The sequence below is a fragment of the Lagopus leucura genome, unplaced genomic scaffold, assembly GCF_019238085.1.
Source record: "Lagopus leucura isolate 7727_CA_CO unplaced genomic scaffold, USGS_WTPT01 Super-Scaffold_100001, whole genome shotgun sequence".
Taxonomy (NCBI): domain Eukaryota; kingdom Metazoa; phylum Chordata; class Aves; order Galliformes; family Phasianidae; genus Lagopus; species Lagopus leucura.
Genome location: NW_024962262.1, coordinates 74,345,980 through 74,369,361, shown reverse-complemented (window position 1 = coordinate 74,369,361; position 23,382 = coordinate 74,345,980). Strand labels below are relative to the sequence as shown.

At 42.6% G+C, this 23,382-nt stretch overlaps 2 protein-coding genes across 3 annotated transcripts in view; both read left to right on the top strand.

The window, feature by feature from the left end:
- Nucleotides 1-723: 723 nt before the first annotated feature.
- On the top strand, nt 724-12,879 carry IL10RB (interleukin 10 receptor subunit beta). Its single transcript, XM_042868514.1, has 7 exons — nt 724-812; nt 1,879-2,002; nt 3,803-3,969; nt 6,342-6,508; nt 8,128-8,278; nt 9,675-9,832; nt 11,427-12,879. The coding sequence occupies exons 1-7, from the start codon at nt 764-766 to the stop codon at nt 11,637-11,639; spliced, it is 1,029 nt and encodes a 342-aa protein (XP_042724448.1). The 5' UTR covers nt 724-763; the 3' UTR covers nt 11,640-12,879.
- Nucleotides 12,880-21,325: 8,446 nt separating this feature from the next.
- Nucleotides 21,326-23,382, top strand: part of IFNAR1 (interferon alpha and beta receptor subunit 1) — a 16,609-nt gene continuing 14,552 nt past the window's right edge. For both annotated transcript variants that reach the window (XM_042868296.1, XM_042868295.1), the window contains exon 1: nt 21,326-21,434. In XM_042868296.1, coding sequence (XP_042724230.1) covers nt 21,329-21,434 — 106 coding nt within the window. In that variant the 5' untranslated portion in view covers nt 21,326-21,328. The remainder of the gene's footprint in view (nt 21,435-23,382) is intronic.

Sequence of the window (23,382 nt, the reverse complement as noted above, 5' to 3'; positions counted from 1 at the left end):
GCTCAGTAGGAGGATGCCTATTATAAGTAATTTATAGATATCAAAATCGTAAGATTTGCTCACTCAGCCATTATTTCGGAACATCTGCTCGTCCTTGGATAGAGATAAGTTTGGCAAGCTTAGTGATATATACCAGGGTGTTGGAAAATAAGGAGGATAGAGGGGAGCATCTTGACATCTGCTTATTGCACCCCACTGTACTCACGGATTAAACAGTTTGGCCTTGTGTGGAGGCCCAGACTCCACTTGATGTTTGATAGCCTACTCGTGTCTTTTCATTATTGTGCTTCTTTTGCTGAACTTCTCTTAAAACAGAATAGCCCTACAACATGCTTCCTAGTCCATAATGCAACATCTAAAAGCCATTACAGTTTTGCAAGCTAATCACATAATACAACAGTTCAACAGCTAAAAACGCGCTACTGCAATATATTGTGTATTTACTTCTTCAGATCAGAACTAAGCAGGTGCAATTACTTGCCAGCTCGGATCTTGCCAAGTTAACTACTTGCAGATTTATACATCCATCTTGGCCCCTCCACAGGGCGACAACAGGGAAACGTCAGGTGCTGCTTGCGTTTCAACTCGAGCACCGGTGCCTCGCGGAGAGGGAATTTCCCTGTGGACTGCGGTTCCTCCTTCCCCACGCCGCCCCGCCCCGCCCCGCCGGGCCGCGGCAGTGCGGAAGGGCTGCGGGGCAGCCCCGCTGCTGGGGCAGCGCCCGGCTCCGTGAGGCGGCGGCTGACGGCGGGAGGGAGCCGCCATGGCAGCCGCCCTACGGGGCGCCCTCTGGAGCTGCCTGCTGCTGTGCGGTGAGTGAGGTGGGCGGGGAAGCGCCTCAGTGGGGCGCTCGGCGGCGGTGGGACCCGGCCTGCGTGGGGAGTCGGGCTGCGCGAAACCCGAGAGGGCAAGGAGTGCGGAGCGGGGCTCCGCTCCTGTGGTGTCGGAGCAGCGTTCCGGTGAGGCTTGTATACGAGGCTCAGGTGTGCCCTTCCATTTCGTTTCAGTATCAGCGATTGCTTTAAAATGATTAAGTCGTAGCAGTAATGGACTATGGCCGGTGCTGTTTGAGGACTTCCTTTACTTAATTTCGGTTTTGTTCTCATCACTTACAAAGCATGCCAATCAATAGCACCTTTATCCATGTGGCATACTTCATAGATCTCTTGTCTTCGAAGCTACTTCTCCTTTAACTCCCTTTTTCCGAAGGGCGGCTGTTAAAAGGGACGAACAAAGCATTTGAAATGTCAGTACTAATCCACGCAGTGATGACATCTGTAAAGGTTCTGTTTCATTCTTTTAGTGCTGGGCAGAGAGACTCTTCTTCATTCCAGGCCAGGTTGGAAGGGGCCCCGGGCAGCCTGAGCTGCTGGGGAGCAGCCCTGCCCACGGCAGGGTTTGGGGCAGGTGAACTTTCCAACCCAAACCCTTCTGGATCTGTGGTTTGTGCTCCCCTTCAGCAAAAAATAAAAATAAAAATAAATAAAAAATCATCCACACATCCATGTTTAGCCCTAGTACTACAGGAGCACTGCTGAGAAACAGTGCTGGCAATCTCAGTGAAAGCTTGTGCGGGCAGTTTGGTAGGCAACAAGTCATAAGCAGGAGCAGTCATTGCTCAGAAGTGATGTTATTGTGAAGGCAGTACTTACTGGAAGTCATTGATGCCAGCTGATTTGTCTTTGTTGCGCAATCTTGAGGCAAATGATAGACATCAGGGGTTAATTAGTTGTTGGAATGTGGCTAGCACATGCTCGAGTGTTTTGGGAAAACATTTTAAAGGCTGAGATTTAAAGGGAGGGTTGTATTTATGTCATGGGTGACTGAAAAGACAGTGGAGGAACACACACTAAAATGTTTGTTGTTGATTGCTCCCAGTGTCTGGAATAGTGCCCAAGCCCCGAAATGCAAGGATAAAGTCAGTAAATTTTCGGAGCGTTTTACTATGGGACCCACCTCCGGTTCACAGAGGCAATCTAAGTTACACTGTCCAGTTCAAAAGGTAAGTATGGCAGAGTTGTGGGTTTTTTTGGTGATACTGTTTTTTAAAATCCACATTTTACAGCTGTGCATGTTTGATTTCTTTCCATTTTTATAGGGAAATTGGTAGCTCTCCTTTTCTTTTAGCTTGTGAGATGCTTGTCTTTTGAGCTGAATAACAAGGCTGACATTTTTTCTATGCAAATAGAATAGAATAGAATAGAATAGAATCACTCAGGTTGGAAAAGACTGTAAAGATCATCAGTCCAACCACAACCTAACCATCCTACCCTAATTCTAACAGCCCTCCGCTAAATCATGTCCCTGAGCACCACATCCAAATGGTTTTTAAACGCTTTCAGGGATGGAGACTCAACCACCTCCCTGGGGAGCCTATTCCAGTGCTTAAAACCCTTTCTGTAAAGAAATGTTTCCTGATATCTAACCTAAACTTACCCTGGCACAACTTGTGACAGATGACAGGACAAGGGGAAATGGCCTCCAGTGAGACGAGACCAACCCCTCTCTCGCTGTAAGCACCTTTCAGATAGTGAAAGAGAGCAATAAGGTCTCACCCCAGCCTCCTTTTCCCCAGACTAAGCACCTCCAGTTCCTTCAATCTCTCCTCATAGGACATATTCTCCAAGCCCTTCACAAGCCTTGTTGCCCTTATCTGGATCTGCTCCAGCACCTCAATGTCTTTTCTGTACTGAGGTGCCCAAAACCAAAGCAGTTTCATATGTACTTCTTCAGAACTGGAAACACATTTTAAAGTTGACTCTTAAGAGCTGCGTGTATGTTCTTCACTGCCTGCATAGCCATCACCTGCTGTTTGACAGCTGTAATCCTGCTGAGCATTAGGACCTTGGACCTTAGGACTTTGACAGGGATCTCTTGGAAAGAGTCCAGCAGAGGGCCACAAAAATGGTGAAGGGCTTGGAGCATCTCCCCTATGAAGAAAGGCTGAGTGAACTGGGTCTGTTCAGCCTTGAGAAAAGAAGACTGAGAGGGGACCTGATCCAGGTCTATAAATATCTAAGGTGTGGGGGGCAGAATGGCGAGGCCGGACTGTTTTCAGTGGTGAGTGGAGACAGGACAAGGGGAAACGGCCGGAAACTGCAGCATAGGAAGTTCTGCACAAACATGCGCAAGAACTTCTTTACAGTGAGGTGACGGAGCACTGGAACAGGCTGCCCAGGGAGGTGGTGGAGTCTCCTTCTCTGGAGATGTTCAAGACCTGCCTGGATGCCTACCTGTGCGACCTGCTGTAGGGAACCTGCTTTGGCAGGGGGTTGGACTCGATGATCTCTGGAGGTCCCTTCCAACCCCTACAATTCTGTGATTCTCTGATTCTGTGACCTTCTCTGATCTCTCATCCTTAGCAGCATAATTTCTTATTAAACAGTCCCCAGTCAGCTCTCAGGCTCTGTTTCCCCAGCTCTCTCTTAGACACATCTCTGAGGGGTCTAGCAAAGTCAATTAGAGAGCAAAGAGACACACAGAGGTATTGTCCAATATTTGCAGTCTGGTCTAATACCTAGTGTCTGCTGAATCACATCTTTGTGACCACTGCCAAGAAAAGGGCTTCTATTTTCTGACTCTCTGTCATGAATGTATATGTATATATGAAGTGCCTAATGCGTGTGTATACACTAGAAATAATCTACCTTGATCTACCTTTCCTTGTCCATGAGTCATAACTGGGTGTATTAAGAAGCAGATATGCCACTGTCCCGGTTCACTGACAGGAAAGATATTTTGTCCATTTTATAGTTTACCCATCATTTATTTATTTTTTTTTTTCCCTCCTTCCTCCATACAGCAATTTCCCTAAGCAGGACTTTACCAATGTGGCAACCAACCTGAACGTCACAGAGTGCGACATCTCTTCTCTGTCTGTTTATGGAACCTATGTGCTACGGGTCAGGGCGCAGTGGGAAAATGAGCACTCGGACTGGGCGGTCATCAGGTTTAAGCCAATGGCTGACAGTAAGCCTTCCTCTAATCTGCCATGAAAATGTTGTCTGCTGTTGATGCAACTGTACAATTTGGCCCCAGAAGAAAAGCTATTGTGTAGAAATCCATTTTAAATGTAATTATGTTGAAAAAATGGAATGTTAGTTGTAACACTTTCATTTTTTGAAGACCGAAGTTGCTCTCAGAAAATGTCGAAGGTTCACTGTTTTACCTGAATATTAGTATTGGGATTCAAAACCCCTTTGGGGGAGGTTTTATTTTATTCCATTTTTAAAAGGGGGCATTCAAAAGTTTAATTTTTGTCAAGAAATAATCTGAATTGTACAATACTGTCATTCTGTTAGTGAAGCTTTACAGCCTTTGTGAAAGATATTGACCTATATGATTGTGTACAGCAGAGATATCAATCGTAGAATCATTTAAGGTTGAAGACCTCTGAGAACCACAGAATGGCCCAGGTTGGAAGGGACCTCAAGGATCATGAATCTCCAACCCCCTACCACATGCAGGGCCCCATCCAATCTGGCCTTGATTGATCCCCTGGCCTCCAGGGACAGGGCATCCACAGCCTCTCTGGGCAGCTCGTGCCAGCACCTCACCACTCTCATAGAGCTGTCACCTGGTCCAGCTGTAATTATGAATATCTTATCTGAGCACTGGAACGTGGGAGTGAGTTTTACCAATAAGAACCTTTATTTCTTACATTCCTCCTCTGCTCATAAGCAAAATCAACTTGTTTTAGACCATGTAATTAATGTTACCCAAGACATTTTTTTCCTCACAGCTCTTAATACCAAATCTCACATTTGAGAAATACTTCTTAAAATCCTTTCTTTCTTGCTCAGTCTTCATTTGCTTAATTTCAGCATTCTCTTCCTTGGATTTCAGAGAATCTTACAGCTTTGTTTTTCTAAACATTTCTATTAGTTATCTCTCCAAAAGCATAATGTTGATGTAACTTAATCTGCCCAGAACAGAAGTGCAGGAACACAGCACAATAAACAAAATACAACATTGCAAATAATGTGGGTGTCCAACCTTTTAGCTTGCCTAGGTTGCATTGAGTGAACAACAATTGTCGTGGGCCACACATAAAATATGTAATATAGATAATGTATAGAAGTAGCAAAACTTCTTTTTATAAACATACATTTCTATATAAGCATAAAATTAAGGAGGCAACAACAACAAAAAAATCCCATAAAACTAGCAGATTGGACATGTATGGCAAATGCAAATTACAGCCAAAAGAAAGTGTAATACAAAAAGTATGGACGGGTTATCAGAGCAGAGAACAAACATGTAAAGCATTAATAAAGTTGTAGTTTGATGTACGTTTGAAAGAAAATGTAATCTTCAGTGCAGGCTTGGCTTTAGAGAGGCACTTTAGGCCTGAATTGAGAAAATCTGGGTAGAAGGACCTGGGGGTACTACCTGGGCCAAATCTCTGGAGAAGACATGGAGATTTTTAAGGTGGTCATAGCTGATCTGAGCAAGGCACCTTGATAAAAAATACCTGAATGCCTCTCTGTGTTACCATTTCTGGTGGTGTATATTTTATTTTTTTCTAAAAGAAATTCCATGTTTAACTGTAGAAACAGCTTAAGAAGATGAGAGTAATGGAGCCTTCCTCATGTTATTTTTCACAAGTTCAAAAACAAACAAATTAATGAGCATTACATGAATCCATGGTTCAGAAAAGAAAAAGTGTTTTATTAAATACATATCTCTCAATGCAGAATTATCTGTATATTGAGCTTTTCCTTTCCTAGACACTTTATAGTGTGACTGTAGGTAGGTCAAACTTTATTACAGGCAGCTAAGGCAGAGTTGTGCTGCTGGAATTAGAGGAGGCTTTAATGGGGAGCTCACAGCATGTAATGTTGTTGACAACTCAGCTACTCATGAAATTAGGTGGTGGCACAAAAACCTGATAAAGACAGGCCATTTTTGAAATACAATATTTAACCTAAGGAGCTCAATCAAGATGCACAGAAGTAATAAAAATGTTTCAGTTTGTCAAAACAATCACAGTGAAAAAAACATTGAGATGCTTCACTGGAAGGTCTCAGATGACAGATGTTGCAACAGTGCATCTCAGGAGGAGAAGTGAGCAATAACCCATGGAAATAGTCCTTCCTCCCCAAGGGTGCCCGCAGCTGGAAAAAGAGAACTGAGTGAATTGAATATGTTAACTGCAAAAACAAATGTCTTTGAAGAGCCTTTCTATTAAGAAAGGGTTTATTTATGCCTGACTCAGGACAGAAAATTACTTTCTTCTAATACATAAAAAGATTTAAAGCATGAATTATCACAGTTTATGTAAAAATTCAACATGAAAACAACACAAAACTGAATTCTGCTCTTTCTTCTCTTCCATACAGCAGTCATTGGGCCACCCAGTGTGAATGTGAAGTCTGAGTCGGGGACTTTGCACGTGGACTTTACAGGCCCAGCTGCTGACCATGAGCATGACAAGTGGTCCCTTAAGCAATATTACGGCTCATGGAACTACCGAATACACTACTGGAAGAAGGGTGGCAATAAAAAGGTAACTTCTGCCTCCAGGATGTTGTGACTCCCTGACTTTGGTATAGGGTTTTCATGGTAAAATGCTGTGTTGATATGAAGTTTCAACAAAATAACAGTATTGGAATAAAACTGTATCACTACCAATTAGAGAATGAAGCCTAGTGAGTACAACTGGTATTCAGAGCAAAATGGCAGACAGTTGCGTAGCTAAACAGTAGCGCAGAGATGATTTGCTCCTTCTTTAATTAGAAATAACTGCTACGTTATAAGACTTTATTCCCTCAGGAAGTGATGCTTTGATTTGTGGTGCAGTCTTCCCACCAAGTCTGTGTATTTCACACACACAGGCAAGGGAATACTTAGAAGCTGTGACATCAGTGGTATCTACGAACATGGTGATAAGCTGACTTAGATTCAAATCTCGTGTCGTTGCTTTAGTTTATGCTCTTTGTGGAACACTGAGCTTTCACACCACCGTGGCCGGGGCTTTCTGTTCCTGTGATCATCTTTTCACCTCATTGCTTTCTATTTCATCCTGCTTTCTTTGGTGGACAGCCTTTTCCTCAGGCAGATGTGTCGCTCAGCTCAAAAGGCCTCTCCTTAGAGAACTGGTTAAAGATCATAAATGATTAATTAAATATTTAGGGTCATAAATTCCATTACAGGAAAAGAAGGAAGCACTTTACTGGAAGGGTTTGGTACGTCACTACAGTTTTCATCTAGTAGGACTCCATTACATATAATTCTAATGTGTGTTTTACTGTGCAAAACTCCTTGGCATTCAATTCCAGAAAATTAAGGATCATTAGCTCCCAAACAATACATGCTTTTCAGTTCCCCAGTTACAAGAAACAAAGGTGGTTTTGCGTATGAGCCACAAACTTAGACCATTTACCAGAGAAAGTGGGAACTTCAGTTAGAGTCTGTGCTTGTAACTCTTCAGTGTTTGGTCTTAGAAATTTCCCAACAGGATCAAAGAGTCAAAAGGACAGACTGCGTAATTTCATAGGCTGTTCTTCTGAAGTGGAGGCCTGCTCAAAATCTTGAATACTTACTAGAAAGTCTTCTCAGCCCTAAGAGTCCGTTTTTATTACATACTGAGCCAAGTCATAGGAGTTGCTGTATTTTGCAGGGACCATATAGGTAACTAAAGAAACATAACCAACCATGCCTGCAAAGAGCAAATTGCATCATTGTCTATCATCTAATAATTCAACAATCCTTTTTATTTCTCTATCTTTTAAATTTTGTCTAGATCTTCCATCATACTGGCTCTGGAACTAAGTGATGTTTGTCTGTAACAGCATTCTCAGGTGATCTCATCTGGCAAGGCAATTCTTTCTCTCTGCAAGCATCCCATTAATCACATCTCTGTAGGGCTCTTTAGACCACAGCTTCACTAATGCAGCTAGAGGCAGACAAAGGCAGTGGTATGAGTGATCTCCCATTCCAACCAGAGATGAAATCAGTGAGAGTTATCAGTTGTTTGACACTGGTAAGGCGTTTCATTCTGCCTTTAAAAGCCTGATTCACATAGCAGCTGTAACTGCTAGGATTTGTCCTACTGCCATTTAAATTACTTTGTACATTCACTGAACTCATGCTTTGCATTTATTTTGTATCCTTCTCTTTTATTAGGTAATTCACATAGATACTAAGCATAACTCTGAAATATTATCTCAGTTGGAGCCGTGGACCATATACTGTATTCAAGTGCAAGGGGTTATTCCTGAGTGGAACAAAACAGGAGAACTGAGTCAAGAGCTTTGTGAGCAGACCAGTCATAATGGTAAGATCTGCAGCATCAGAATGTTATAAACATGGTGTTCAATTAGGAAATGTACAAAGGCATCCAAAGTGAAAATCCGTGTAATGTGTAAGCCTTCCAAAAACTGATGTGTTGATTAGTTTAGTATTATTTGGTGACACGTGCACCTTTGGAACTGAGGGGGTAAAAACTAAAAGCTACAACGAGTATGGCTCTGATCACAATCCCTTCACTGCAGAAGCTTCTACATTGCTCAGACTTTGAAAATAAGAGTTAAGTGAAGTACAGGCCCTTTACTGATCACCGTTATGTTTCTGAATTCCAGTTACTATGAGCTGTACTCACTGTTAGCTGTACTCACTGTTGTACAAAAGCTTTTGTTCCATAAATCTGAGAAAGGAATTGGACTGCTCCATCTGTGATGCTGTGGCCAATGTCTGCCATGAGGCCACAGTGTATTTTCTGAAAATACACTGCGTGTTTTCTGTGTAAAGCACAGTAGTTGTTAACTGATGATAAAAACAAATTGCTTTTCATTTTTAAGGCAGTTAGGCACCAAAAACACATTCACTTCCAGCCATGCCACCTTAGCTGCTGCCCAGGGAATCCCGCAATCTGTATGGTTGGACCCTGCCATCTCATCAGGGAGATTTAGGATAGAAGATCAGTTAAAAAGAGAGAATGGAACACTACACGATGTCTTTTTCATAGACATAATGTGTACTTCAGGTAACTTACAGCTTCTCTTCAGGCAGAGACACAAGTTAATGAGGAGAGGAAACCATCTTTGGGAACCTAACCTGTTACTCTTAAAAATGTCCTAAATATTTTTCCTACCTGTATGTTATCTGCATGCACTGCAGTTGAATTGCAGATGAGTTTAGGTGGTGGTGTTGCTTGTTCATCTGTTGCTAAAGCAGCACTTAGCAATCGCGATGTAAAATATTTTCAGTGTTGCATGGCTACGTTGTTCCCATCACCTGTTGTGAAATCCATGCATGGACACAAATTTTCTCAAAGTCTCAGTGTTTTGGAAGCCTACAGGGTTTTGTCCTGTGTCTTTACTTTGCTGCCATTGTTACATGTATCCTTAAGAGAAAAATGAATCCCTACACTCTGGCAGTATCAACTCCTACACCCCAAGAATATAAAAAAATGTATACAAGAGCTTTCTTCTCACATATCATCCCGTGCATGACCACATTCATCTTTCACTTAGTGTTGCATGCAGAATCATGTAGCAGTGTAACTATAAATTTCTAAATCTAATAATTTTTAAATGCAGTTTATTGAGAACCTTCTCAGCCTATTAAGACAGGTTGTTTTTTTATAATTCCATTGGGAAAGTGATTATTTGACGAGCATGTATAGAATTAGTAATTGCAGTTTTAATGTATTTTTCTTTGTGTCTTTGCAGGTGTAACTCCTGTGTGGATAGTCGTGATTGTTCTTCTAGGATCAATGCTGGCTGTTATAATATCTGTTCCTATTTGTTTCATTTCCTTTTGGTACCTGTACCGGCTCACCAAGCATGTTTTCTGCCCTTCATATATTTTCCCACAACACTTGAAAGAGGTTTGTTCCCTCCCTACCACAATTAAAATCAGCCTTTTCAGTACAACTCTTTGCTTCTCAAAGCTTCTCTGCAGCCAAACCTTTTCATTTGATTTTGCGTTCTTCCTTTGCTCCTGGTTGTCCGCCATCTGGGAGGCTTGTAGATGATAAAGGACAGTGCTGGTTATTGGTAGGTGCTCTGAAGAACTCATTCTGCTGTCTGCTAGTGTATATCTATTGTGTATGGTAGCTCTTGCTCTTCTGCCATATGTGAACTACAGACAATTTATTCAACTAAGCACGAGTGATGAAGTTGTGAACTTTGGGAAAAGCTGACAAAAGAAGGTACATTTCTGCAGGAGCGTGGTGGTGGAAATTGGTTCATTTCATGCTTAGTTTCAGACACTTAAAGGTTATAAATTTTGCATTAATTTTACTTCATTTTCTTTATCGAATTCTGCATGGATATAAACATAGTGTTGAAATCAGACTTCCTTTTGAAGAATACTGGTGTAAAATAAACTTTAAAATGCTGTAATTCTGAATTGCTCTGCAACAGGATGGTCTAAAATACTTAAAGGTTGGATAATTAAAAAAATTGGCATAGACTTTTACTCCTAAAGCAATTATATAATCTGTAATATGAGGCTTTCTGTGGCTTAGAAACAGGATGTTTTGCATTTTGAAGTCAGAGAATAGCAGGTGTTAACCCATGGTTCCTCTTAATATAGCGAGCAGCTGAGATCTGTCTCCACTTTCTCATTTTTCACTTCAGATTGTACACCTCTCCTGAAATGGTTATTACACAAATATACTAAAACTCAACTTAAGCAAAGAATTTAGTGAAATCTGAAGACTTGGGATAAAATAAGCCATTGCTTCCAGCAATGACTTTGTTACCCATGCAGCAACTTTAAATCAGTTATGCTAAATCAGAATCTCTAAGGAACAAGGTTATGCAAAATGTTGTAGGTGCTAAAGTTGCTAACTTATACTGCTCTAAATTTCCTGAAGTATTTCTTCAGCCTTCCATTTTGCCTCCTTCAGGATTTGGCACTCTAAAGCTTTGTAGTAGGCCTAACAATCACCTTGTACTGTAAGTTAAGCATATGCTCAGCACTCAGCAGTTGCTGAACCTGGAGCTCAACTGCTATGTAGGCATAGCTCTGCAGATCTCCCTCCCTATCCTTTACCCAGTAGTTATGTTTTATATTGACATTTAAAACAGCACTATTCAATGTATCAAGCTAACATCTCTCTGAGATGGTTCAGATGATTTGTGTCTCTTGAAGCTATTCTACAAATCTCTGTGGGCTCCTTCACCTGCAGCAAAATCATCATCATTTTTCTTCCCAAACAAAACCTAGGAGGTTGGTTTTTATAAAGAAAGTAAGTTTATGTTCCACAGAAGTTGCTTGCCATGGGGTTGGTTCATACAAATAAAGGCACTTCTGGTTTGCAAGGGGAGAAGAGGTTGCTCTATTGTCAGCACTCTAAAGGACTTCTATGGACTAAGAAAGCTAGCTTGTGTGGAAAACAATATAAAGCATATTTCTAAGCAAGCAGGATGGAATGGCTGGTGCAGCTTACCTCTCATTTCCTCTTTCCTTCACAGTTTTTGAGCAAGCCTCCTAGTGGTTCGCAGTTCATTTCTCCAGTTCCACAAGAAGAACATCATTTTCATGATTGGCTCACTGTCATTTCAGAAGAACCTAAAAGTCAAAGTGATGAAACTGTGGAAGAGGCCAGCGAAACAACAGAATACCATCGGGACTCCAAACAAGAAGTTTCTGATTCAGAAATTCTATCACCTTTGGAAAGGGACTAAACACTCCTCCCACTTCAGTCACGTTGAAAGAAAAGCAAAGGTTGTTAAGTTTCTCTTATTGCTGCGTTCTTAGGGAAATTCATATTTGAAACTCAGCACAGACTTCAAACGTTGTTTTTTAAAGTCCAAGACACTCACTGATGGCTGTGAAAGTAAATGATACATAATTTTTTGCCACTGTTTTTAGTGGCTCGCTGGGAAGTTGTAGCAATACTCTGGCTATACTATGCCATTAATTGAAAAAGCAAATATCAGAAATATGATACTAGCTAATTTAGCTTGGTTGAACTATTTATTGCAACAGCTAGTCACAATGGCATGCTGTATAAGGTTTTTACAGCAAAATTACATTTTGCAAAGAAAGAGCCAACCAGACTTATTTTTATAATGAGAAAGTGTGTATATTTAAGATATCCATAGCAACGTAATCTTTTTATTGTTTTTGTTTTGTTTTTTTTTTAATCTGATGCAGAACTCTGGAGTTATTCACAGTGAGTAATGTACCATCATAATAAACCAAACATTAATATTCAGTGTGATTTGCATTGCAAGGTCTTATTCATCCTTGCTGAGGAAAACAGGAACATAGCACTGCACTGCCAGGCAGTCCTCTGTGTTCAGGTGTTGCTCAGTCCCCTGAGCTTCTGCCCTGCAGTTTCCATGGCTTACTGAAGTTTACCTACCTCATCCAGAGTCGACTGAACTCTGTGGAAAACTTTACAGTTAAAGAGAGATTTAAAAGTTCATTTTATTTACCTATTGATACATATTCTCAGTATAAAAATAAAAATTGGAACCAGCTGTTTGTGACATGCTATGACATGCTATGTAATGCTACCTGAGGTTTATAGACCTGTTTATTTGTGCGAAGGTTATGTCCACACCACTGTCGTCAAGCGGGACCTTTGCACTGCGCTCTAACCCTTTGAGCGATGCAATTTTTTTGGTGCATGTATTATTGCATTCAATTGACAACGAAAAATGCAGTCAGCAGAAGTGACTTGTTACAAATGAAACCGTGTAACCTCATGTGGAAATGACAATGTTTGGGGTTACAGTCTTGAGGCTTGCTAGCATGCATTGCAGAAAGAACCATGAGAACAGGCGCTGATTCCTTGTACAGGGTAGTCACATGTAGTTTGGATTAGCTTTTCCTGTACTTTCCAATTTCCATCACCTTTTGTTTTAATGAACCATTTGGGATATGGAAATGTGAGAAGGCACTTTTGCTCTGTTTTTTCAGACATTTTGTGTGGCATACTTGGCTTGCCTCTGCACCATAAAAATGCACCTCCTTCCATATTAGCAGCTTCTTCAACTTCTGTACATTGTTTGGTTGGGTTTTTTTGTTTGTTTTGTTTTTTTCTCAAAAGCAAAAATGACATAGCATAGCTCTTATGCCAGCAGTGGACTGGCCAGCTGACATCAGAATAAGGCTGACATTTCCCTGCCCTTTGCTCAGGCCATTAGGGAAGGCCCTTTCTCTCTGACTGCTGATTTTCATGGAAAAACATGAAGTTCTTGTCTATTAGAAGCAGCTGAAAACAATGAATTATGATGAGGGCACAGATAAGGCACTGTGCTCTGCCACTTGATCACAGATTCATTGGCAAGCCCAACTTAAAAATAAAAACTTTGGCTATTCAGAAATACAGTCTCTTTAGATTAAGGCAGCAAGAATCTGTTCAAGAACATTGTTTCTGAAATCTTGAGAGTTTGGCTTTTCCCATTTAAAAAGAGGAAGTGTTTCCCCTTGTGTCTCTACTGACACAGTTGTTGTTGTATCACGAGGAGAGGAGAGGGATTGTTCCTCTTTCAACGAATTCAAAGCAGGGAAAGGAAGCATTTGTCTTGATAACCTTGGTTAACTTTGCTTTGATATGGAACATGCTGTCCTCAAAGAAACAGCTGCTGTAAGGTCCCATGGGGCTGCCTTTCACTCGCTGTCTGTGTCACCATCAAAATCCTTTATGTGATTGACTCCAAGATGAAAAATATATTCATAGTCCAGCTGCGCCTTGGTTAGCATGCAAGAGGAGTGAATTCCTCAACTCTACATCTCTGTGGTTCATGGGGGTTTCCAGAAAGTCCTTGGATGACTTCTAGTTTCTTTGCTAAATTTGACTCTTCTGACACCATACCAGGGTTTATGGCTAAAAAGGCTGTGATGATTTGTACTTCACAGCTCCCACACACAGCACTCATTGAGAATTCACCTGTGATAAAGGTGGAGTGTTCACAAGTGTAGCTCCAACAGATAACACAGATAACAGGTCAAGGAACCTGTTGGGGCAAACCATATTCTTTTTGTGTAATTCGAAGGACATTTTGGTTAAATTTCAGCCACACAATATAAAGGACGAAGACAGAGCTGTGCAACTAGGATGTGAAGAATTCACAGCACTACAAAAAGGGAAAGCCCAGCTCATTTTTTACTTCTGACTTTTCATTTCTGACATGTCTGTTCACCTCATTTATAATTATCCTGGCTAAATCCAAGCTAAGCCATTCATGCCTCCAGCTTTCACTCACACTTTTCTAAGCAGCTTTACTCGGGTATGGCAGGCTGTTCCAGCTAAGGCCCAGTCACAATTAGACTAAAGGACAAAGTGACAAGGGGTGATATATCTAGAAACTCTGGACCTTGTCTCACAAAGCCAACCCTCAAGTTCCACCACATCAGTAGCTCCTTTGGAAGGCAATGGCATGAGATCCTTCTCTGTAAGAGCCCTCTGTGCCTCTTCAGAGACCAACAATCTAAATGAGCTTAGCTTGTGGTGAGTATGATGAAAGCGAAACAATAAAATAACTGCACTTCTAATTCAGGTGTTTATGATTTAAACTGCAAGATAAGGAGCTTGCTGTTAAGTCTGCCAGGATTTTGACAAAGTAGAACAGACTACTTTGGAGAAAGGGAAATAATTAAAAAAAATAGCAAGAGAAGAATGACTAAGGAATGGAGAAGTAGGGAAAACAAAAGAAGAGCTTCTGGTGAACAAGACTGATCACAGAAAAGAGCAGAACCCAACCCAGACGATGAGGGATGAGATCAGCCATTGCTCACTTTCTTTCTGTGTTTGGTAGCTTCAGCATCTTCTCCCCATGCAGGTTCCTTAGGCACCAGCAAAGGCAGGCTGGCTGGAGAGTGCAAATCCACACGTGCTGCCTGGCCAGAGAGACTCCAACTGAACAGTATTGCTGGAAGGGCTTTCAGAAGCTTTAACTCTACATCCAACAAGAGATTAAGTACAAGAATTTGTGGTACTAAGTTTGTTTCTGAGGCGGTATGGGAAATTACGTTGCTAAGCATATTTAGTTTACTGTTAATCATGTTATTGAGTAAGTGGTATGGAGTATCTGTGCAAACCAAGGCCCCTTCCCTTGATATTGCACTATCATGAGAAAGAAAGGTAAAAATAGCTATTTCTTCCACAGCTTGTACAGAAAGCACTCTGAAAAACCAACAGGTGTGTCAATAGACTGGAAGTTACTCACTTGTACACCTAGTACAGAATCTTTTCCAATTTTCCTCTTGTATTCCTTTGAGTTAATACCAATGCTTTCAAGTAATTACTGTAAAGGGCTGAAGGTACAGAAAGATAACGATATCAAAAAGAAAAATGAGATAACGCTGGGGAAGCGTTACGGAGGAAGTCCTGACTCCATCAGCATTGATGTCCATTCACTGGTGTTAGGACTACACACTGGCAACAGCACCAGACCAAAGAATGTTTAACACCTCAGCTCTTCCATCTTCCCATTGACAGACATTGTGTAACTTATATATCATCTCTCATTTCTACTCCTTTCTTCCAGCACCTCTTGTTTACAATGTACTTTGTAAAACCAGACTGCTGGTTCTCCAAACATGGACTTTCTTTACAGACCTGTTTGGGTAACATAGCTACCAACACCATGTAAATCACATCTGGAGCTCTGAACATGGATTACATTTTCAGACATGCTGATGTAACTGTTGATACAACGAGGCTCTGAATCTCATCCTAATCAAGCACAACTTGTTGATCATTATGAAGAATTATCTATAAAGAAGGAAGTTGGAGATATATTATGGCTAGGTGTTGTGAAGACACTTGGTAGTAAAAATAGACTGTAAAAAATAACAAGTTGACAGCAGACTTCTCACATTCTGGAGGCTGGTTGTTGCAAATGATGACCCCTCTGCCTTTCAAAAGCTAATGCACTCTTCTGACCAGATACCGGTGTTTTTATTTACCTGAGTTTTCTCATGCATTTAAAATATTCAGCAGTTTTGATACACAAAATTATGCCTGCCCCAAAACAAACCTCCCAGTAGATCTCAAGTGTGTGAGGAGGGTCAGAAGAAAAGAGCAAGAGCTGAACATAAGAGTCTTTCTGCAATCTCATGAGTGTGAAGGGATATGGAAACATGTTGGAAAGTTCGAATTTCCTTTATATGGCCTTTCCTGATGTGAAACATCCAGGTCTCAATGACAGCAAAGTCTAAAAGCAAGTTGCTGATAACGTGATGGAAGAACTTGCATCACATAGATAGAACTTGTGAAAAGCTTACTTGTGAAAAACCTCTTAACTATAGACTTGCTATAATTCATACCAATGTCTAGAAGGGGGTAAAAAGTCTACTTTTATGGGGGGTGATCAAGGGTTTAATGCAAGCACAGCACTCCAACTACACTTTCTTCAAGAAATGTAGAAATAGGGCCCAAATGTGCAAGCACTGTGCTGGGAAGGGAGCAGGCAGGCTTTTTGAGTGTGTACTTCACTCATAAAGTTTTTAGCTTTCAAAATGATGTAGAGAAACTAACATTCAGCTGCAGAATATCAATGCATTAACAAAATGATTGAATTCCTCTCAGTGAACATCAGCAAACTTCTGCACATGGCAGAAGCAGTTGGTTGTATTCTGACTTCAGTAAGATTTTCCATGTCTTACCAGATGCCGTCACAGACTAGGAAAATTAGTTTAGGTGGAAGAAGATGAAAACAGAGTTTATATTGGGTCAGGCTACAAATGAGTCAACAGTGCACTGTTGTGAAAGAGGCAAATGCCGCAGAGAATGTACAGACCACAGAATGGTACACGTAATGTGTGAGACAATCTTCCCCACTATCCAGCACCAGTGAGAGCTAGAGAGCTACATCCAGAGCTGGGAAAAATCAGGAGGAGGACAAAAAGCTCTGTGAAGGTTAGTGAAAAGAGCCAGCACAATGTGGTCTAACAAAAAAACGACTTACGCTGACATGACAGTCTTCAAATATGTGAGAGACTTTTGAAAACAGGAAATGAATAAATCTCACCTCTATGTCCATGACAGACATGAAAGCAGTTTTAAGACTGAAACAAGACAGATATGAGGAAAAGATTTCTAACGATGAGAACAGAAAAAGTATGGGAGATATTCCCTGAGAAGTGGCAGAAAACCTGACTCTAAAAGCAAAAGTCCATTGAGAAAGGGATAGACAAAAGAGCCTGCCTCCGGGGCTCTACAACATGCAGCTGGCTTCCTAAGTCCTTCCTTCCTGATCTCATGTTTCTACACTTTTCAAGCAAGATGAAATGCCGCATTTGCTTCTTTTATTCTGTTCCAGAATTGACGTGAGAAGAAACAAGGGAATGATTTGTTCTTTGCCTGTCAGCCAACAGAAATAAATTCAGTGGAGCCTGCCTGGCTTGGTTTCCTCCATAGCACATGTGCTTTAGGACTGACATTCATGACCATAGGAGCACACATTATCTTCCCTGCTGTTTGGCTGCCTGCGTACTGGAGATAGAGCTTCTCATAGAACAGATTTTATCAACACCGGTTTCTGTTTCTTTTTTCTGTGTCACCTGTGAGAAAGTTGCATTCAAACTTACCGGAACATAAACTGTGAATGTTGTGGCTTTTATATTAGATTACTGAATATTTCCAACAGTAAAAAGCTAGTGAGCTTGCTGTAATTTGTTTTATGATCTTTGACTGCAAGGTGGTTACTGTGAAATGTGACCGATATAAGTAAGGTGCCATAAAAATGGTTTCCTATAATCCGTCTTCATACACGATAAGAAATCATAAAAATGATAAATCTGGGTCAAGGTCAGAAATGATCTGCAAACAATATATTATCCTAAGAGACATGTGATATCCATGCACTTATCTCCTACAGGCTAGATCATAACCTGTCACTTATTGCAGTAGTTGCCCACTGTTGATTGCAGAAGGAAATGTTTCTTGGTAGTTTTTTTTTTCTGGTAAGGCTTCCACAGCCGAGCAGACCTAAATAGTTCTGCTTTATGGATGCTTTTAACCAGCCTCATCATTTTAGTACCGGAATGCTCTACATCCTGCAAGAACACATCTTGCATAATCCTTGCAGCCATCTCATAACTTTAAAGGGCACAGATTTCCTCCAAGACTGAAAAAAGAAAAAGGGTACTAAATACATCTGTTAGCATTAGCACTTTGTGACTGTGCTAGCCAAGAGCTGGCACTCACATTCTCTCAGCCACCAAAGTGTTCTTTTGTCCAAAGCCGCCTTCTCATCAGCCACCAGAGCCCATAGCCTGCTGCCTACATTGGTTTCAAGAGTGTTTGGGTGTGCAGGAAGCTGCAAAAGCAGCGTGAACCAGCTGCCTGCAGGCGTTGCTTAGATCTGCACAGCTACAGGCAACAGGCACAAAAGAAAAATAGAGGTGTCTGTATAACTCTTTCTGTAAGTGCATGTGTGTCACAAAAGATGGCACTTTCACTAAACACTGAACCTCATGTGCCCATGTTGTACAAATGATGTGCACGTGTGCAGCAAAATCAGCACTCCTGGGAAGGAGTTGAGCAACCCCTGTGGTCAAGACTGCTGTTTACATGCAGCAACATCCACCTCGTGACAGGGAGGTGCTGTCTGGTACAGGCTCAGTCTGACCCCATCAGACAGTAGCTGTCTTCCACTATTTCTTCTTCTTCAGTTACATGAAAAGGATAAATAGCCCTTGTCAGAAAGAACACCTGTTTACACAAAATTACACAGGAAGTTGTGGTGAAGCTGATGATATATGATAGATCATGTCCTACTCCGTTATTTTCATTACAACAGTTTCTCCTCACTGATTACCTGTTCACTATGCCACATAATGACTGTGACGGCTCCTACTGAGTGGTACTTAATAGCCTAACAATTCTGTTGATCACTCCGTTCTGCTACACAATAAATACAATTCTGCATTACGTGTTTGTTGCATTGCATATTTTATCGATCAAAATGAATTAACGGTAGAAACCTGAAATTAAGCATACATTGATTGCTTAACAACTCCACAATTCTTTCAAGAAATTGTTCTTGTAGCACACCAGATGGCATTAGACACGTACGCTTCAAACAACATGGTTATTCACAACATCTCATAAATCCTTACTGTAATTGTATCAGACTACTCTTAATTATCAGTCTTTTTGATAGCACAGGTTTGCAGCTTTTACATCCTCGATCTGGCTAACGCTATACATTCATTCAATAACCTAGTGGATGGCAACCTTGCCCACGGCAGGCAGCTGGAACTGGATGGTCTTCAAGTGCCCTTCCAAGGGCCTTTCAAGCCATTCTATGATTCTTTGATTCTATGATTCTGTGATTTACACGGATCAATATCATCTGGATTTCATAAGCACAGTTAGAAAAAAATGGCACTGATTTTTTCTTATTAATCTAGTTTTGATGTTTCTGACAATACCGATTTCATAGTATCTCATTTTTACTCATCTTTTTGGGAACATGTGGAATATGGCTGAGATACAGGCATCTCTCTGCAGTATAATCAATGACTGTCTTCCAGGTGGCACTATACTGGCACATACATCTTCTCAACTTGTTTCACTGGTTTATGTCTTCAATTGATATCATATGCCTACTAATGTTTCTTGGTCCCCATTGTTCAAATCTGCATTTAAGAGGAGTTGTACTGTAATTTTTAAAAAGAAGAATTCTTAATGTCAGTTAAATAACAGCAGTAGTGGCAGATGAACAAACAAAAATGGCATTCTGGTTACTGGTTGCTCACCAGTTGGAAAAGCAAAGATTTTTGTATCTTACCCTTTAGCAATCCTTAAGTATTTCTTAAAAGCTACAGGCCAAACAGAACAAAGCTACATTTATGCACAGCTGGCACAGCTGCCCAGAGAAGCTGTGGTGCCCCATCCCTGGAGGTGCTCAAAGCCAGGTTGGATGGGGCCCTGGGCAGCTGAGCTGTGGGGGGCAGCCCTGCCCACGGCAGGGATTGGGGTGGGTGGGCTTTGGTCTTCTTTCCAATTCATTGATTGTAGGATGGTTTCTTCCATGGCATTGGAAGCTTAGGCTTATTAAGCATGCTCTGAGTATATGTAGTGTCCCATAGCAGAAAATGTATCAAGAGCAACTAGGAACACTTTTATCCACAGGTTTGGCTGAAAGCATTGTGGGGTGCATTAAAAAGAGCGTGTCCAGCAGGTCGAGGGAAGTGATCCTCCCCCTCTACTCTGCCCTGGTGAGGCCTCATCTGCAGCACCGCGTCCAGTTCTGGGCTCCCCAGTACAAAAAAGACAGGGATCTCTTGGAAAGAGTCCAGCAGAGGGCCATGAAGATGGTGAAGGGCCTGGAGCATCTCTCCTATGAGGAGAGGCTGAGTGAACTGGGTCTGTTCAGCCTTGAGAAAAGAAGACTGAGAGGGGACCTGATCCAGGTCTATAAATATCTAAGGTGTGGGGGGCAGAATGGCGAGGCCAGACTGTTTTCAGTGGTGAGTGGAGACAGGACAAGGGGAAACGGCTGGAAACTGCAGCATAGGAAGTTCCGCACCAATGTGCGCAAGAACTTCTTTACAGTGAGGTGACGGAGCACTGGAACAGGCTGCCCAGGGGGGAACAGTGTAGCCAGTAGGACCAGGGAGTTTATTGTTCCTCTGTACTCGGCCCCGGTGAGGCCACATCTTGAGTGTTGTGTTGAGTTTTGGGCCTCTCACTACAGAAAAGACATGGAGGCCCTGGAGTGTGTTTAGAGAAGGGTAACAGAGCTGTGAGCAGTCTGGAACACAAGTCTGATGGGGAGTGGCTGAGGGAGCCGGGGTTGTTCGTTCTGGAGAGCAAGAGGCTCGGGGGAGAGCTTATTGCTCTGTACAACCACCTAAAAGGAGGTTGTGGTGAGGTTAGGGGTCTTCTCTCATGAAACAGTTATAGGACAATAGCGAATGGCCTCAACTTGTGCCACGGGAGGTTCAGGTTGGATATTAGGAACAATTTTTTCTCAGCAAGAGCAGTGCTGCAGTGGCACAGGCTGCCCAGGGAGGTGGTGCAGTCACCGTCCCTGAGGTGTTCAGGAGCCGTGTGGATGTGGCACTGAGGGACGTGGGCAGTGGGCGTGGGGGGGCCGGGCTGGTGGTTGGACTGAATGATCTTAGTGGTCTTTTCCAACTTCAATGATTCTATAATTTTATGAAACAGGCCTAACTGTTGAACAACGGATTGGTTTCCTTCTCTGTGTGTGACACAATCCGTCTTGAGGTTCCCTGAATGTTCTTTGTCAGTAAGCAGTAGCGGGCACCCTGTCGCAAGAGCCCCTTTTCGCCTGAGCTGCGTGAACGGCCCCTACGGCCACCCAAACTTCACAACACACCCACACGGCACCGCCTCCATCTTGGCGGGTGGGGCAGGCCGCATGCGCAGTCGCTAGAGGTTTCCGGTATGGGTGAGTGCTGCCACGGGCTGATGGCTGGGACGGCGTGTGCCGTGGGGCCGTTAGCAACTGTGCTGCTGTGTCTGCTGGTCGTGATGTCCCCGCGCTGTGCAGGTGAGCATGGCGCGGCGGCGGCGGCGGCGGTGGGGGGGGGGGGGGGCAGCTGGAGCCGTGCCTGGGGCGAGGTGGGGGCGGCGCGGCCGTGGAGCCCCTCGCTCCGAGATTGTCCGGTTGCTGTCGCCGGGCTTTGAGGCGCTTAGGGGAAGGCGAGGGAGGGGGGAGGGTGATGGTGTTGTGTGCCTGCTTCGTGTCTGCGTGCTGCGAGTCGGTGTGTGGGAAACGGGCTTCGGGATCCCGTTAACTTGCTGCGAGGGCGCCTCGGAGCCTTAAGTGCAACTAGGGAACCGAGGGAAACAACGCTGCTGGATTTCAGGACATGGTCTCACGGGCAGTAACGTGACAGAAGACCGGATACTGATTTCTGGGGTCTGCACTGTGCCTTTGGGGCAGGGCTGGGGCAGAAAAGCAGCTCTGCGGCTTCTTCTCTTTCCCTTTCCAGCCCTGTGCTACCTGCAGCTATTTCAGTTAACCCACACAGAGTGCACAAAGTAATTGGCATGCCATGTGCTGCCTCTGTGTATAGAAGTGGCTGCTGGGCTGCAGTGACCTGGCACATTCTGCTCAGTTCTGCCCAGCGGTTCCTCAGTCTGAAAGCCCTGGTGATAACCCTGCTGCCTCAGAGCACTGTTCTGCCCGCAGAGTCAGTCAGGCTGCCTCTGCTGTGTTTGGTTGTGTCTTTCTTTCTGTCTTCCATACCCACACGTAACAGGCCTGGTGCTGAAAGGCTGAGACAGAGTTTCCGTGGTAGATTCTAACCCACACATGATAAGTGGCAGGCTGTTGCTGAGCTCCTTACAGCTGCTAGCAGGCAGCGCTGCAGCAGTCATGGAGTAGGACATGTAATTGTGTACTTTCACACTGTGCTTGCCCTTATAATTCAGATAGGAGAGCAAAAGTAATCATTTTTGTTAGAATGTTTCCCTTTCGAGATGAATGGTGTATCATCTCAACTTTTAGTTTGACAATTGGTTTAAAAACAGCATTTAAAGATTCAGAAGAAGTTTATAAGACAGCTGCTTTTTCTAGGGCTGCAAAACCGAAATTAGTTGATGTGGTGAATCCTTCCACGGGCTTATCTGTAAGTAACAGCAGTGCACTGTGAGTCTTGCCATCTTCAGCAAACTCTGTCTCTTCATATGTTACCACAAGCTAGAAGGTATTATTTCTTGTATTCACATGGGCGATTCATAGCAAATACCAGGGAACTGAAATATGTGGAAAGTTGATGAGTAGATTTTCAGTGGCTAAAAGAGGTCTGTAAGAAAGAAAGGGATAGACTCTTTAGCAGAGTCTGCTGAGAGAGGACAAGAGGAAATGATTTCAAACTAAAAGAAGGGAGATTTAGATTGGAAGAAGTTTTTTACCATAAGATTGGTGAGGCAGTGGAAAAGAGGCAATCAAACCTGAAGCTCATGGTAATCTGTTTATGGGCTGTTATTAAACCTGTTCCTTCTGAATTCACTATCCAACCATCAGGAAGGCTTGTGTTGGAGTTCAGAGTGATTTGCTTCTCTTCTGGATTTGGAGAATTTATACCAGAATGGTTTCTGCCACTGGCTGTGAACTTGCTTGTTCAGATAGGCCTCAAAATGCAGCAGTTCCTGTGAGGAAGTACAGCTTGGCATCTTTTGTGATAGATTTAAGTCCATTTCCCAAAACATCACACGCTTTCCTATGCCACATCATACCAGCCTGCAATCCTACGCTGCGGTTGGAAAAGCTTTTGAACTGTTTCTCTTACAATAAAACCCATGGGTGGGGAGGGGGGAGATGGGGGGGAAAGTTGTGTATGAAAGCTAACGTCCTCATCCCAGTGTGCTTCCTTACCCATCCTGCTGCTTTTGAAGGAGATTACGTTCCTATAGTGAGCTTCTGCAAAACTACCAAATATAGTTAATGCTGTTATATTCCATTTTTAGATAGGGTAAAAGCATAGCCTGTG

Bases quoted from the DNA above. Each gene is read 5' to 3' on its own strand.
- IL10RB (XM_042868514.1), top strand. From the start codon at position 764: ATGGCAGCCGCCCTACGGGGCGCCCTCTGGAGCTGCCTGCTGCTGTGC. The intron at 6,509-8,127 runs GTAACTTCTGCC...CTCTTTTATTAG, and splicing joins AGAAGGGTGGCAATAAAAAG to GTAATTCACATAGATACTAA. The intron at 8,279-9,674 runs GTAAGATCTGCA...GTGTCTTTGCAG, and splicing joins TGAGCAGACCAGTCATAATG to GTGTAACTCCTGTGTGGATA.